Here is a 15,923-nt window from a genome sequence, read left to right as displayed (position 1 = left end):
TGATTACCTATGAGCTAGTAAATTTCCTCAAACATAAAAAGAAAGGTAAAAAGGGCTTTATGTCCTTGAAATTGGATATGAGCAAGACTTACGACCAGGTCGAGTGGAGTTTTATAAGGGCTGTTATGAAAGTAATGGGGTTCCACCTGAGGTTTATAGAGCTGATTATGTACTGTATTGGATCTGTTTCTTTTTCTGTATTAATTAATGGGGAGCCTAGAGGTCTAATAGTGCCTTCTAAGGGATTAAGGCAGCGGGACTCATTGTCCCCTTACTTATTTCTTCTTTGCATTGAAGGACCAATTTTCATGTTGAAAAATGCTGGGCTGAGAAAAGATATTTCTGGTCTTAAAATTTGTCGAAGGGCACCCAACATAAATCATTTGCCTTTTACAGATGATAGTGTAGTTTTCTGTTGGGCTGATGTGGAAGAAAATAAGAGGGTGCAAAGGTTTTTAGAGAAATATGAAGTTGTTTCTGGCCAAAGAATCAATAAAGAAAAAACTGCCATGGTATTTAGTGGAAATGTGAGTGCGGAACTTTAGAGTGAGATTAAGCAGCTTTGGAGCAATAGTGAAGTACAACAGTATGAGAAATATTTGGGACTTCCAACTATTGTTGGGAGGTCTAAGCAACGGGCTTTCCAATCTATAAAACAAAAGGTATGGCAAAAGCTTCAAGCTTGGAAAGAGAAGATGCTGTCACAAGACGGCAAAGAGATCCTTTTGCAAGCTGTTGCCCTATCTATTCCAACTTATACAATGAGCTATTTTCTCTTACCTTCTAGTTTTTGTCAGGAGTTGGAAGGCTTGATGTCAAAGTTTTGGTGGGGACAAAAAGAAAATGAGAGGAAGATTCATTGGTTGAGTTGAAGTAAATTGTGTCAAAAGAAAATGCATGGAGTTAAAAAGTTTCAATTTTACTTTGCTAGCAAAACAGGGCTGGCGATTATTGCAAGACGATAGCTCTCTACTTCATAAACTTCTAAGGGCGAAATATTTCCCACATACCAGTTTCATGACAACGAGTTTGGGAAAATATCCATCTTATACTTGGAGGGGCATTTGGGAGGCACGAAAAATGGCTTGTGGCTAGTTGTCGGTGGAGGATAGGGAACAGAAAGTCTATCGACATTTGGAAAGATATGTGGATTCCAAGGCACACTTCTTTGCTCTTGGAAGGGGGAGTGGAAAGGGATGGTACAAGAGTTGGTTTTGTTGATTCTTTATTTTCGGATAATGCAAATATGTGGGATGTTCAAAAGCTAAGATCTCTCTTCAATCCAAATGTAGTCTCAAATATTCTAAAAGTTTCATTATGTTTTGATAATGTAGAAGATAGAAGGGTGTGGGGACATGAAAGAAATGGAATATTTAGTGTGCGAAGTTGTTATTGATTTATACATATGCAGATTGGTTTCCAGGGTGCTAAATCATCAAACATGCGGAATCAACAAGCTTTTTGGAAGCATTTGTGGAAGATGAAGGTGCCAAATAAGATTAGAATTTTTTCATGGCGTGCATGCAAAGATGGCTTACCTACGGCTGTCAACTTGATGAAGAAAAAAGTGGTTATTTATGACAAGTGCAGATTCTGTTTAGCAACAAGGGATGATATTATCACTCATGCGGTGCTCAGTTGTCCTGCTCTCCAAGGTATGTGGCGAATTTTCCTACTTGATTTGATGTTGGACAATAATATATCCTTGATTGAGATGGCAATGCAAATATGTGATAGGAAAGTGTATGAGCAGTTAGCTATTTTGTTTGTGTTGGCATGGGGTTTCTGGTTCTGTAGGAATAAATTTGTTCATGATCAAGAGTTGATACGTCATAAACTGGTAGTAGAGAATGCTACGGTTTTGTTGCATAGTTATGACCATGTTAAGCACAAAACAAGAACTCGGCTCATGAGACACTACAAATAGCAGCCACCTCAATCTGGGTGGGTCAAATTAAATGTGGATGCTTCAGTTTTTGTTGAGTGGGGTAGAGCAGGTGTGGGCTCAGTTTTGAGGGATGCACATGGAAGAGTTCTTATGGCTTTTAGCAAGGCTGAGGTACTAATGGAAGAGGTTGAAGGCTCTGAACTGCTTGCCATTTTCATGGGTCTGCAGCAATGTGCTACTATGGGTCTTTCTAACATTATTGTGGAGAGTGACAGTTTGCTATGCGTTGAATTACTAAAAAATGATAGCATGACTAACTCTTATTTGGGGGTGTTATATCATGAGATAAAGAAACTTGTGATATATTTTGAGAATTGTTTGTTTTCACATGTATATGGAGAAGGCAATATGGTAGCACATAAGTTGGCTAGATATGCATTCAAGGTTGAAAGTATTGATGTTTGGTGGGATTGTATTCTAGAATGTATTTCTCAAGCCATCTGGCTTGATAATTGTCTATAATCGTTTTTCTATTGATTAATGATATTATTATCTTTATAAAAAAAAACTAAAAAAAAATTATTGGATTGAAATAATAATGTGTAGCCTGCCCTACTAAGTAAAAATCCACTAATTAGGTTTCTCCTCGCCTCTGGTACGTAAAATACTTCTTTTAAAGGAAGAGTATTTCTAGACGTTAATTTGAGTTCAATTTTTCCTACTCCAAATACTTGTGCAGAGGTAGAGTTACCCATCGTCACTTTCATGCCACTTGTATCCTGATATGTTGAAAAAATATTGCAGTTAGAAGTGACATGTATATTGGCTCCTGTGTCTACTATCCAATCAATAGCACTACAAGCCAGATAAACTTTGAGACTTAAAGTTATATACCGTTCATAGGCTCCAACAGAGTCGGTCTCGGAAAGCACCATATGAGCCTGTGGGTTAGGCGATCTTAGTTATTCATTGCCTTGATATTTCCTCATCTTATAGTGATAATTTTTTGCCAAGTGACCCTGTTTGTTACAGTTAAAACAAATGGGTATCTTATCATCTTTGTTAATATAGGACTTTGGTTTCAAATTATTCCCATAATTAGTTTTACCTTTATTGAATTTGGACTTCTAATGTAATGTGTTCTTATATGTTTTATGGTTTTTTACAATATTTGCTTTAGACTGAAAATCATAAACCAATGGTGGGATAGGATCATTTTCCAAATGTTGTTCTTGGATCCTAATGGCAAAAATCAAGGTTTCTATGCTCATATCTTCAGTCTTATGTTTAAGAAATAGGCCAAAATTTTTCCATGAAAGAGGCAATTTATATATTGTACAAGCAACTTGGAGACACTTGGTAATTCTCATTCCCCATTGGCCCAATTCATAGTAAATGATAGTTAACTCATGGGACTTGCTCTACCATAGACTTGGAATCATCCATCTTGAAGCTAAGAAATTGACTTGTGGTATACTTATCCATTCTGACGTCTTGTATACCATATTTCTTATCAAGAGCATTCCAAATATCTTTGACAGATTTAATGTGTAGGTAAACATCAAAAAGTATATCACTTAAATGATTTAAAATCCTATACCTACACAAATTATCTTTTTCTACATATGTTTACAATTCAATAATATGTGCGGGCTCATGTAAATCATCATAAGGATAATCATTTTCAATAACAAAATATAATCCAAGTATTGAAAGAAAGATTTTCATCTTTTCTTACCAACACTTAAAATTGACTCCTCCTAATTTCTTGAGTACAATAAGCTCATTTGAAGTTATGGTGGCAACCAATTAAAACACACATCTAGTTTAACAAAGAGAATCTACTCTAAGATTGTTAAGAAATATTTTGAAATGTTTTGTAAATTAGAGAATATGTAAAATAACAAGAACAAATTAGAAAGAGAGAACCCGGTGTTGAGGCATGTTGTAATGTATGCTTTCCTTAGAGTAAATTCCGCCGCCTCCAATTTTAAACATACACTAGGCTTCTTGATAGTCTATTCCTAATATACAACAACGTCGATTCCCATTAACCTCATGCCAACACAAACAAAATGAGATCCTCGAACTCGATATAAAATAGCCAAAACCCAAAGAAAGAAAGAAAAAATAAAAGAGGAAGTGTTTCTCTAATTTTTGTAGAGAATTTGGAGTCAATGAATTTGTGGGTAGAGTTCTCTATTTATAGAGAATGAAATGATGCTTGTGAAAAGTCACATCACATAAACGAAATGGTACTTGTGAAAATTCACAACTTATATAAATAAAATGATATTAGAGAAAAGTCACAACTAAAATGAATGAACACTTTTAAAAAATCAAAATTTCTCAAATATTAGAGAATACATTGAAAATGTTTTTAATTCACCAAATGACACAACTATTTGTTTGGTTGGGAAGCGGTTAAGACTCATATCCCTAAGAGGCATACATTGATTCAAGCTACCAAACACATTTTCATTTAAATCTAGACAACCGAACCGATATATTGAACATACGTAATGGTTCACATTATTTTTACTTTACATCAAATATTTTAATCATTTAAGTTTAAAAACTAGCTGTCTTCATAGTTTGAGGGTGTAATATGCAAAATACTTGGTAGTTTAAGGTAAGGGTCTAATGTATATTTGTGACGATAATAACTATTTGCGATAGAAATACATTCATTTTTTACAAAAAATAATCATTTTCGCTAAAAATAACTATAACAAATAAGCAGTTTTATTATAGATGTGTATTTGTTTTCCAAGACTTTAAGTTTTTAAAGTGAGAAAAACATACACGTAAAGTAAGATAATAATCTCAATATGTTCGTTTGGAATCGAAAGCCTAGAATGAGAGACATAAAAGTTGAAAACATGAAATGATGATCCATAGAATATTTGTTGAGTAATTAGTTACTTATTGTCTTTATAGACTCAAACGAGCATCAATAAATATTGTATGAGTTATTTGGTGTGTCTCTCATTCATTCTAGGTTTAAAATTCAACTGAAAAATCAGAAGGGGGTTAATTCCCATCTTATACATTTAATATTGTTTGGCTAATGAGACACATAAAATAATAATAAATACTACAAGACTACTATCTATAATAACATCTGGCTGATTACCCGGAGACATGACCAAGTTTATAATGTACAATGCAGCTGTATTATTCAAATGTCCAATGGAAGCGGTAACGATCGATCGAGATGATGTTTGGTCATTAGAAAGTTGAGAAAAACAAAAATGGACATTTGAATAATATTACAGATTCTTCAATGGGCTTGTCCGTTCATGCCCAACTGGTTTGAGTGGAAAATTATTATTCTTTTTTCTTTTCTACCAAACAAGTAGCACGAGATATTTACCATCCCGCGAGTAATGATACTCACACGGAATTGCAGATCATCCCATAAAACATCTTGTGTATCAAACAATTCCCAAGCAAATTATATACACGTACAGTACTTTCGATCTTGATTCTTTATCTTTGAATCCCCATTATGAATTTATATATGATGTGTGTGAAGAACATGTTGCAACCTTAAACAAACATGGGTCGAAGACCATGCTAAAATTAGGTATGTCAACTTTGTCGAGGTTGCAGGCTCTCGGTTACAGCTAGCACTGGAAACTGAAATTCTTCTTCAGCTTCTTTTTCTTGGGTCTGGAAGAGGTGGGAATGCACAAAGCTATATGATTCTCTGCACGAGGTAGAATTTCATGGGAAACTGAAACGTAAAAAAGTCAAAAAACAACTCGGAGACCAGGTTGATATATATAATGCAACAAGTCATGAAATATTTCAGCAATGTCTGTTGGTAAAAGTCAGCAGACACTGCAGCAAAGTGATATTCGCTTTTGGGGGGCGCCTTTCTTTGCTTTTAGCTTTGTTTAGCAACCGTAAATCCCTTCAAAACAATCTGTTGTCATTCTTAACAACTTTTTTTCAAAAGTCTGAGATAAGCAATGAAGCATCCAGAAGGGTAAGAGTCAAGACACTGGTAATGAATATCATGAATACAGTACCTAGAATTATTAGAATCTTACTTATTAAATTGCAGGCTAACGAACAAAGCCTCAGAAAATAATCTAACTATAGAGATGACTTGTGATACTGAAGCAGCTGCTTAGCCTGCTTTGTACGAACTTGTTCGATAACTCTAAAAGGGTACTCATTTCTTGTGGAATGTGAGGGACTAGACCAAAATCTTGTTTCAGATCCCTAGCTCGGGCTCTAATATCAAGAAAAAAACATGGAACTGAGCCTTTTTAACTTCAGAAAATCTTTGCAGAATCCACTATTTCGTTGCATCCAATGCGCACATGACGTGTAGACCGGTTCACTAACACCACTGAACCGGTTTGCTCCGTTCTGTCTCTTAACCCTCATTCCCTTCATTCAAGAATTCCCCCGCCCCCCCGACCCCAAGCCCTCAAAGCTCACCTGAACATCAGCCATTGAAGCCAAGCACAGCCATCGACCTCAGCCAAGCATGACCTCCCAACCACAACCTCAGCCCTCCCCACCACGACCTCAGCCTTCCCGAGGAAATCAATCCCCAAGCCCTTGGTCCCTCAGTCCACCAACGAAGCCTCAGTCCATCAACGTGAAGCTGCCCTCAGTCCACCGAAACCCTCAGATCTACGGGAGGGTAATGTATCGTTTCTTCAAAATAATATGTGATTCTAGGGTTTAGCATACATTTCTCTTTTTTCTTTTTTCTATTTCCTTTCTCTCTCTCTGTTTACTCTATCTCTTTTTTCTCTCTGTATTTGCTAGAAACTAATAGTACCCTTCTGTAGATGTTGCCTCTCATGGCTTTGCACAAACCTCTCTCTCGGCAGCTCTAAACCAACCCCACCAATTTCTTGCATGTACATGCTTAAAGACTAAGCCCTCCTGTCGGGAAGTATAAGGTATCGAGAGCTTAATAGTTCCTAGCCTTTTGAGGGTATAATGTGTCAGTTTTGGAAGTTTAAGTTGCAGTGTAAAACCCTTGGTAGTTTTGGGATTAAAAGTGTATTTAACCCTTGCTTTAATTTTGGTTTTCCTTTTTCTCCTCTAATTAATTGAATTTTGATTTTTGTCTGGTAGAGGTGGTGGTTTCATATCATTGGAGATTTTGTTGTTCTTTGTCAAGAATTTTTCGGTATAGTTGTTTCTTATATTGTTCTCTATACCCCTCCCGCTTTTTTTCCATAATTATTTGTAATGTTTTCAAATAGATGTTTTGATATATGGAAATGCTTTTGTTACCAACAATTTTGAAGAAATTTGATCATAGAAAATGGAGAAGCACTTGTGAATTCTATGAGAGATGAGCTTCTGTCTACATTGCAGTGAATGAGAGAGAGAACTAATGCCACTTGTTTTTGTCTTGTTAAATTAATTGCATAACATTTCCTCTAAATATGGTAGAATTGGCTAGATGTTTTTTTCTTATACTAGTTACAAATTCGGTGTAATGTGCAAGGATAATTTAAGATATTTAATTTAAAATAGTATATATAATTTTTAAAATATTTTTTACTATAAAATGTTTTAAAGATGTATAAAATTTTTAGATTCATTTTTAGATTCAAGTTTTTCATGCTGACAACAAGGCGTGAGAAGTTTATATCTTGTGTGGTACTACATACATATCACCCTGCTATTCTATGTACCTCATCAACTTGTTTTTATTTCTAGAGTTGTGGCACTCTTCCAACTAGATTAATTTTTAGAGTCAAGCAAGTTTAAGTACGGCCTTCTATGCAGCTCTTGCTATTATTTTTGCTCTTGAAGCTCACTGAACTTTTAAATCTAGAAAACCTTCCAGGATCTTCTCCAAAAGCAGGAAGGTGATCAGTCAATGTGGGAATACCCATTTGCTGTAGGTGGTGTGAACATCACATTCATGCTTATTCAAATGCTTGATCTGGAAGCAGGTTAATATTTTTTTTTCTTGTTCAATTCATGTTATGAGCAATTATCTGCTTTTTTGTTTTGTTTCGGCATGAGGGGCAATGAAATAGAATTCTTGGTACTTCTACGATGTTATGGATTTTATATTTGATAGAGATCTCTGTTGATGTATCTTTATAAACTTCTGAAATGATTGTGTCCTAGAGTATAGTGGTTGATAAAAATGCCAAATTGGAGACATGCACCTATGGATTTTTTATCTTTCAATCAAGTAATTTAAATAGGAGTTTAATGATTTTCGTCAGGACACTGATGGGAGCAATATTTATACTGCTTATTCTACATTGTTGTTTATGGAAGTTGGTGTAGAGCTTATATGGGAGGAAGCTCTACTTTCACCTAATTCATCATTCTTTTTTGAAATGCAAAACTTGTAGGTTGTGTTATCTTATATTACTTTATAATAATAAAAAAAAAGGAAAATTTGTTTTCACTCATATGTGTTTCTTACAGGCGGTGATGAAATCGACCCGTCATCAGCTGGAACAAGAGCAATTGCTTGAAGGAATAACAAGGTTGGAACAGTTGCCATCATACGGCCTTCTTTCCCAAGAGCTATTGTGAAGGCCTACTCAAGACCATCTCTTCGATGTGATCACAAAATCAATTGGCCTTGCAGCAGCAGTTTTAGCTATTAAATTCTTATGGTGGATCGATCATGTTGGTGCTTTGTATTGTATTAATAGAAAAATTGTAAATGGATCCTTTAGCCATAATTATAATTGTCGAATCTATATGAATATTTTTTAATAAATGTGTGCTTTGTAAGATTTGAGTATCACTATGGATGTTAAATTATTTGATTTGGAAGAATGGTACTATACGTGTACATGTCCTTGGTTTAGCTTTTGTGGGAATGGCATTGCTTGGATGGACGGATGTTAGTTGCTTGCAAATGGAAATTGAGTTAGAAAAATCATATCAGTTGCTTGGAAATGGAAAAATGAGTAGGGAAAGAAACAGGGGATTCACGAACAGCAAAACTAAGTTGAAAAGTAGAATTATGAGGCATACTATCATTTTTTAAAGCCAAATGTATGTACAACAGCACCAATCATTAGACATCACCAACTTCTTGTCATTAACTATCACTCTAAAAAAGACCCCCAACACCACATTACCCACATGTTCATGCTCAGGTACATCCCACCAAATCTCCTGACTTAATTTCCTCCTAAAGGATATTAATCCAACACCTATTCTAATCTAACAAAAAAATAATCCACCTGGAAAGAGTTTAAATGCAAGAACATTTTTTTATAATCTACCTGTAAAGAAAATCTTTATATTTATATTTCAATCAACATCAAGATTAACCAACTTCAAGAATACAAAGACTTCAAAGTATAATAGGTAATCAACAAATATGTCCATCACATTCTTTACAACCATAACAAATTTCATTACAAAGCCTCACAGCCACAAGTCCAGTTTACATTATTCACAACCACAACAAATTTCATCACAAAACCTCACACAAGAAGTCCGGTTTACATTCTTGTCGTACAACAACCTCACATCTCCTCATTGCCTGATGGTGTTGGTTGTGTGAAAGTACTACTCCTTACTCATAGATCCAAGGGTGAAGGCTACTCCCCCAGTTAGCAGGGCCTTTGGGGAACCAAAGAGCAATTTCTTTCCTTGCACTTTCAACCAAATCACTTTCGTGAATAACCTTCCAGCAAACAACGTAGCTTCATCAGAGCCACAGTTGAAAAAATCTGTTGACACCAGAGCCAAACCAAGTGGATAATAAACATAAACAAGTCACAGGTACTCAACTAGAGAAGAAAAAAGGAGTTCCAATATTCAACAGCTAACTTTAAGCCATACCCAGTTGAGGCCGTGGTATTTTTCAATCAAACTCAGACAAGATAAGCAAAAATTTATTTATTTTGAATAAGTTAAACATAGACTAGAGAAGTTCATTTTTTAAAAACAACTAAGGAAAATTCCATCAAAATATTCCTTTTGCCAATTATGACTTCAGGTCTGCACATCTAGTTCAGAAGTTTTCATGCTTCCTTTAGTTTTTCGTTTCCCTGCTTCTAGGACAGAATATAGAGGATTTGAACCCCTTCTTCTCAAATCTGCTAATGATCTCACCAATCTGAGATAGATAAATACTTTTTGAAAACTGAACTATCTTTGTTACCAAAACTTGCACGTCGTAAATTACAGAGTTCTCCAATTGAGATTTAGCCAAAATTGCAACACCAAATCTAGAATTTAAAAAAAAAAAAAATTGAAACAAGGAATGCATCTCGGTAACGTGGAGGTAGACCTAGCAGTACCAAATATTTTTCATATTTTTCAAAGAGAATGAGTAATTTACTGCTACCATCAGGTGCTGTCAGTGTATTAATTCCCCATAAATCAATCAAGGCCTTATTACACACTCAAATGGCATCTAACTCGAGGAATAAAAATTATATGCACACTTATCTTCCGGCCCCCATATATATATGTCGTAATGGTGCCAAGGGAGTTAGTGATGATACAGAAACTTTAAACTGGCATGTGAAAGAAGTAGCAAGTTTGTCAGTTGACACAGTAGCAAAACTAAGAGAGAAGAATTTATGGTGAATAAAAAACAGGCAAGTAAGTTCATGAATTATGAACAAAAGCATGAAAAAATATTATGCACACTGTCACATACCACGTGCAATAAAATATCAAACTGTTTCTTGCGAAGCTCCAGCAACCTTGAACCATCTGTGTTCTCGGCATCCAAATCTGCAATTTCTTTCTCTAGTTGCCATCTTTATTTAAAAAAAAAAAAAAAAAAACCCTACACCCATAATGAGCAAGAATTTTCATCACAGGGCAAGACAAAAATAACCTTACAAAAATGAAATCATCTGCAGGTCCCTAATCAGGCAGTTGAGCATCAAAACTACAATTCTATTAAAAAAACACATATTTATTTACACATCCCTACTAAAACAAACAAGTTCCAATCATGTCTTCAAAACTCAAGTTGTATTAACAAAAAACAATAGTTTACGAACCCTGTTTTTCTGGAAAGAAAAATGTTTTTCTCCATGCCCTAAGCCACAATACCCATCTTAGAAAACACAAAAATCACATCTCGATGTACACATGAAGAACATAATAGTATGGAAGAGAAAATGGTACAATATTTACCTACAAAGCTGAGCAAACCATTTGGCAAAATAGAGCTATTGGAACTTGTCGTTCGTTTGGTCCGTTCAATCACAAGTTTGAGGGGAGTGGCGGCTCTGGGGAGACGTAGGAGCGTCACGAGGTGGCGCTGAACAGAGAGACGCCGTCGCGAGGTGGCGTTGGGAAGAGGAAGCCAACGCGGGTTCGTGGCGAGGAAGGAGGGTGGGTTTCGCAAGATTTGAATCTCGTTTCTGGTTTCTGGTTTACTCCATTAAACGAGCTCGCGGGAACTAGTGGCGTTGGGCAAACTAGGAGCGCCGCTCGGTGGCGCTGACAAGAGAGACGTCGCCGGGAGCGCTGGGTAGAGGAAGCCGACACGGGTTGCTATCGAGGGTGGAGGTCTCGAATCGGGATGAAATTAGGAAACCAACATTCAAATTGAATCAAAACGCACGTTTTGGTTTTTAAAAAAAAAAATTACAAGAAGCCACGTAGTATGTGCAACGAGTGCCATATGATGCATCAAACAAAGCATGGATGGAAAATTAATATCTCAAACTTACCAAAGGTCCAAGCAGGAGCACTGTAATTAGGCAAAGTTTCGTACTGCAGAGAAAGTAAAACCAATTCTGCAATAACAATGGCAGAATGATATCAAAGTTTCGAAGTTGGAACCTTAGTTTCGCCTTGTAAACCCAAGATGTGACCAAAACGATGCATCAGAGCAAATATGTCAATTACAATAATATTGATGTCTAGGACAACGATGGTAATGTATCAGATGTTCACTCTCTGGCATATATATTGTGTCATTTTCCTGATCAGGTTGTTTTTTAGAATAATAATAAATAAGCACATGGGTTTTTAGGAAAGGTTAGGTGCTCTAACTGGTTATTTTACCAAGCATTCTTACTTTATCAAAACTTTAGGTAAAAATTCTTTGTCCACCAAATATTAATTATGTCATGTGATGCATAGACATGGAATAATAACTTAGAAATGCACTTCAATTAAGGGCCTTTTTTTTTCTTTTAATATGGGTAGCTGCATTTTGGGGAGATAATTTACAAATACACCTTAAAAAGTATGCAAAATACTTTGGTGTTAATTAGATGTAGGGCTCAATCAATTTTGAAGCATCCCATCTCAGATCCTCTGTCCTGCTCTTGTTCCAAGGTTTATTTCTTCTCTGAAACTATCAACTCTCAATTATAGTGTATTTGAACCAATCGGTTGTTGTCTATAGAGAGTTGATGTTTAAGATTAACTTCATCTTGAAATCATATGGCTGGACTATGTTTGGCAAGTGAGAGTACTTCAAGTACTCTCACTACTATCCTTTATTTTATTATTACTTTTTACCTACTTTTCTACTATTCATTACTTTTCACCTACTTTTTACTACTATTTAATATTTTATTATTACTTTTTCATTACTTTTTCACTACTATTCACAAACATTCTCAACACTTATCACTACCCAAACGTATCCAAACCTCTATAGGCACAGGGACCTCACCATCAAAATGCACTTTATTTGTATGAAAGGATTTATTGGTTTGTTACAATGGTACCCATAACCATAGGAAATTGATAGGTACCATTCCTTCATAAAAAGTGGTTTCAATTATACAACTCTACCAAACCAACCAAAACAAAAACCAAAAACAAAAAAGGCTACACTTAAGAGGAGAACATGCTTGAAATGTGGTAACAGAATGCGATTCGAAAAGGTGCTTTGACCTTAAGGCTAATTGTATAGCACCAATATCAAGATAAAAGGATAAGAAAGGTACTCTAGCAAAGACTCTCGTGCATTAAATATACAATTCTTGTATATGGCTCTAGATGTAGATGTCACAAGAAGCTTGGAATTTCCAATGGAGACAATATAAAGAACTTCATAGCTCGAATACTTGTATATACAATTATCAGATAATTCACACCTCAGATATCCCCTGAGGCATAAAGCTACAAGAGATCCAATGGTTGGTGGTGTCACTACAGATCCTGTCCATCCATCAATCAACCAAGAGTAATGTTAAAAGAAATTTTGTGAAGCGAGACGTTTAGAGGTGGATCAATCAGCTGCAATTTACCACCAGAAGTGCATGAAGATACTAAATTCACCAGCCCAAACAAGCTGCTCAATACAATCATTTTTAGTGCAAGCTTCTTATTTCCGTGGTCCTACAAACATCCCAATCAATTACCGAGTGCAACTTCACTAGATCAAACCCTTAAAGCCCCTTTACTTGAGAAGAGTCAGAATTGGGATTTTGGACAGTGCAGTGACAAGCCTTCACATTTTGTAACTTTTGGTCAGTGTAAGAGTTATCCCCCCTAGGTACCTTGAAGATAGAATTGGTAAGTAAAAATCATAGTGAAAATCCATCATTACAACCTCCAGGCTCTTGGGTAGGAAATGTTGGTAGCAGATCCAAACATTCACGATACTTCTCATCCTTAGAAAGTAAGTCTAGTACTATGGAGACTGTGGAGTCATCGGGTGACAATTCTCGCTCCACCATTTTGTGAAGAAGTTCAAGCACCTTTTGCAACTCATTATTCTCGCAGAAACTGCGCATAAGTACATTATATACGACTACATTTGGAGCACAACCCTTTTCTTCCATTTCTAAAAACAAATCATTTGCTTTTTCCAAATCCCTTACCCTACAGAACCCATCAATCATGATACAATATGTAACAACAGTTGGCACCAAGCCTCTATCAGATAATCTACGAAATATCTGCCAGGCAACTTCAATCTTCCCTGCTTTGCACAACCAATTAATGAGGTTGTTCTAAGTTGTAATGCTTGGTTCAACTTTGCAATCATCTAAACTATTAAATAATTCCATTGCCTCTGGAAAAGGATCGTTCTTGCAAAGCCAATCCAAGATAATTTTATAACCAAATGAATCTGGTCCCAGATCATGAACGTGCATCTCACCCAATAGCTTCCGTGCATCCTCAACCTTACCTTCCATAAATAGACTAGAAATTAATATACGAAACGTTACAAGTGTTGGCGTAACTTTCTGGTGAATCATTTCCCTATAGCAATTCATAGCTGCCTCCATCTCCCAATTCTTGCAATATCCATTGATCAGTACAGTGTAGCTTACAACATCAGGTTTATGTCCTTTTCTAGTCATTGAATCAAATAGCTTCCTTGCATCACCAAGCCTGCCCACCAAGCAGAACCCATCCATCAACGTGCTGTAAGTAAATATGTCAGGATCCACACCTCTTTGAATCATCAATTCAAACAACCCATTTGCTTCTTTCATCTTCCCCTCATCGCAAAGTGCATCAATCAACACATTAAACGTCACAACATCAGGTTGGATGCCTTGATCCACCATGTCGTTAAACAAACTTTTAGCCTCTTCCCATTTACGCTCGCAACATAAACCATGTATTAGAGAGCTATAAACGAACACATTCGGAAAAATTCTCTTTCCCTTCATTTCCTGGAAAAGTTCCTTTGCCTTTTCTATTGTCCCATCCTTACAAAGCCCATCAATAATCACACCATAGGAAACCACATTAGGCTTACACTCAGTACCAAATTGACCACTGACCATTTCTTCATGTAACCCAAGTGCAACACCTGTATTGCCTGTTCGACACAACCCATTAATCAAAGTCCCACATGTAATCACACTAGGCCCGCAACCCAACTTGACCATTTTCTGAAATAACCCGACTGCCTCACCAACCCTACCCACTTTACACAATCCCTTAATCAAAGATGTATAAGTCACAGTGTCGGGACTATATCCCCTCCTCACAATACTCCCCATAACAACAAAACCGTCGCAAACCCGATTTACACTACAAAAGCAATTAAGCAAAATTTTCAGAGTAAAAAAATCAGAAGGCAGCCCAGATGACTGCATTCTTCTGAAAAGTGAAATCACACTAGAATAATGCTTATTCCTAGCAACTGCACCAAGCAAATGATTGAACGAAGGAATCGGTGGAGCTGGTTGCAACCGAAGCATGTGATCGAAGCGGTGCAACGCTTCATTAAGAGTGATGTTGCTGGACTTAGAGTTGGTTTTCAAGAATTTTTCAACTGGGATTTGGACATGAGCATCGGAAAGAAGGTTTCTTTGTACAATTTTGGGGCTTGAAATGGTTTTATGTGGGCATGGTTCTTTTTGTGAAGAGTCAGTATTTGAAGTAGTGGGTTCGTGTGCGTATCTGAACAAAGAAGAAAGTTTACCTTCCGGAGCTGCTCTCGTAGAAGACGATGATGCCAAAACAGCAGAAGAAGAAGAAGAAAAAGAAGCAGCGGCAGCAGCAGAAGGTGGAGTTCCAAAACCTAAACCCATCTGGAGAATGTTGTCAGGTTTCGTTTCGTGGAGTGGGATTACCGGCGGCAGTCGGGCAACGTTCTGAGCCTGTCACACGCCGTTCATGGAGGCGAAGGGAGAAGCGTTCGGTGCAAGAACTGGAGTGCGGCGCTGGAAGTTGTGAAGGGAAGGGAAGGAAGTGAAGTGTATCTGAATTCTGAAGTCTGAAGTCAATGGGCTAGGGGATAAGGGCATTTGGTGGTATGGGCCTTGGCCTGGAGTTAATGAAAGGGATCTGTTAGTATTAGATAGTTGATGGGTTAGTTTATGGTTTATGGGCCTTCATGCCCATCTCTGGTTATTGTCTTTCATTTAGCATTGGAAAATAAAAGAGTTACTACACTCTTATTGCCCATTTATTTATTTATTTTTTTTTATTTGATTTTTTTTAAATATTTTTATTTTACTTAATAGTTAATAGAGTAACTATTAATAAAATTATATATTTTTAAATTTTTTTTAATGATTAAGGAAGTTGAAAAAATACTTAAAAAAAATGATATAAAAATAAATAATTTTCAAATACATGTAAGTAGTAAATGTGTAGTAATAGGGTAGTAACTATA

The 15,923-nt window shown here is 36.3% G+C and overlaps 1 protein-coding gene and 1 pseudogene across 3 annotated transcripts; one reads left to right on the top strand and one right to left on the bottom strand.

The window, feature by feature from the left end:
• Nucleotides 1-5,997: 5,997 nt before the first annotated feature.
• LOC108995982 lies at nt 5,998-8,672 on the top strand. 3 transcript variants are annotated; one of them, XR_001996942.2, is made up of 4 exons: nt 5,998-6,551; nt 6,703-6,816; nt 7,707-7,827; nt 8,318-8,672. XR_001996942.2 is itself a non-coding variant. In XM_018971682.2 (3 exons), exons 1-3 carry the CDS (start codon nt 6,393-6,395, stop codon nt 8,365-8,367), a joined length of 318 nt encoding a protein of 105 aa, XP_018827227.1. In that variant the 5' UTR covers nt 6,016-6,392; the 3' UTR covers nt 8,368-8,672. The 3 variants fall into 3 exon arrangements, 2 of the variants coding, with proteins under 2 accessions (XP_018827227.1, XP_018827226.1); XM_018971682.2 differs by lacking the exon at nt 6,703-6,816 and having other exon boundaries at nt 6,016-6,551; nt 7,719-7,827; XM_018971681.2 differs by lacking the exon at nt 6,703-6,816 and having other exon boundaries at nt 6,025-6,551; nt 8,318-8,671.
• Nucleotides 8,673-9,193: 521 nt separating this feature from the next.
• LOC108995980 lies at nt 9,194-15,496 on the bottom strand (annotated as a pseudogene).
• Between the last annotated feature and the right edge of the window lie 427 nt (nt 15,497-15,923).

Source organism: Juglans regia, chromosome 1, assembly GCF_001411555.2.
Source record: "Juglans regia cultivar Chandler chromosome 1, Walnut 2.0, whole genome shotgun sequence".
NCBI lineage: Eukaryota > Viridiplantae > Streptophyta > Magnoliopsida > Fagales > Juglandaceae > Juglans > Juglans regia.
Note: the sequence above shows the minus strand (reverse complement) of the source record. Positions and strands in the feature narration are given on the sequence as shown.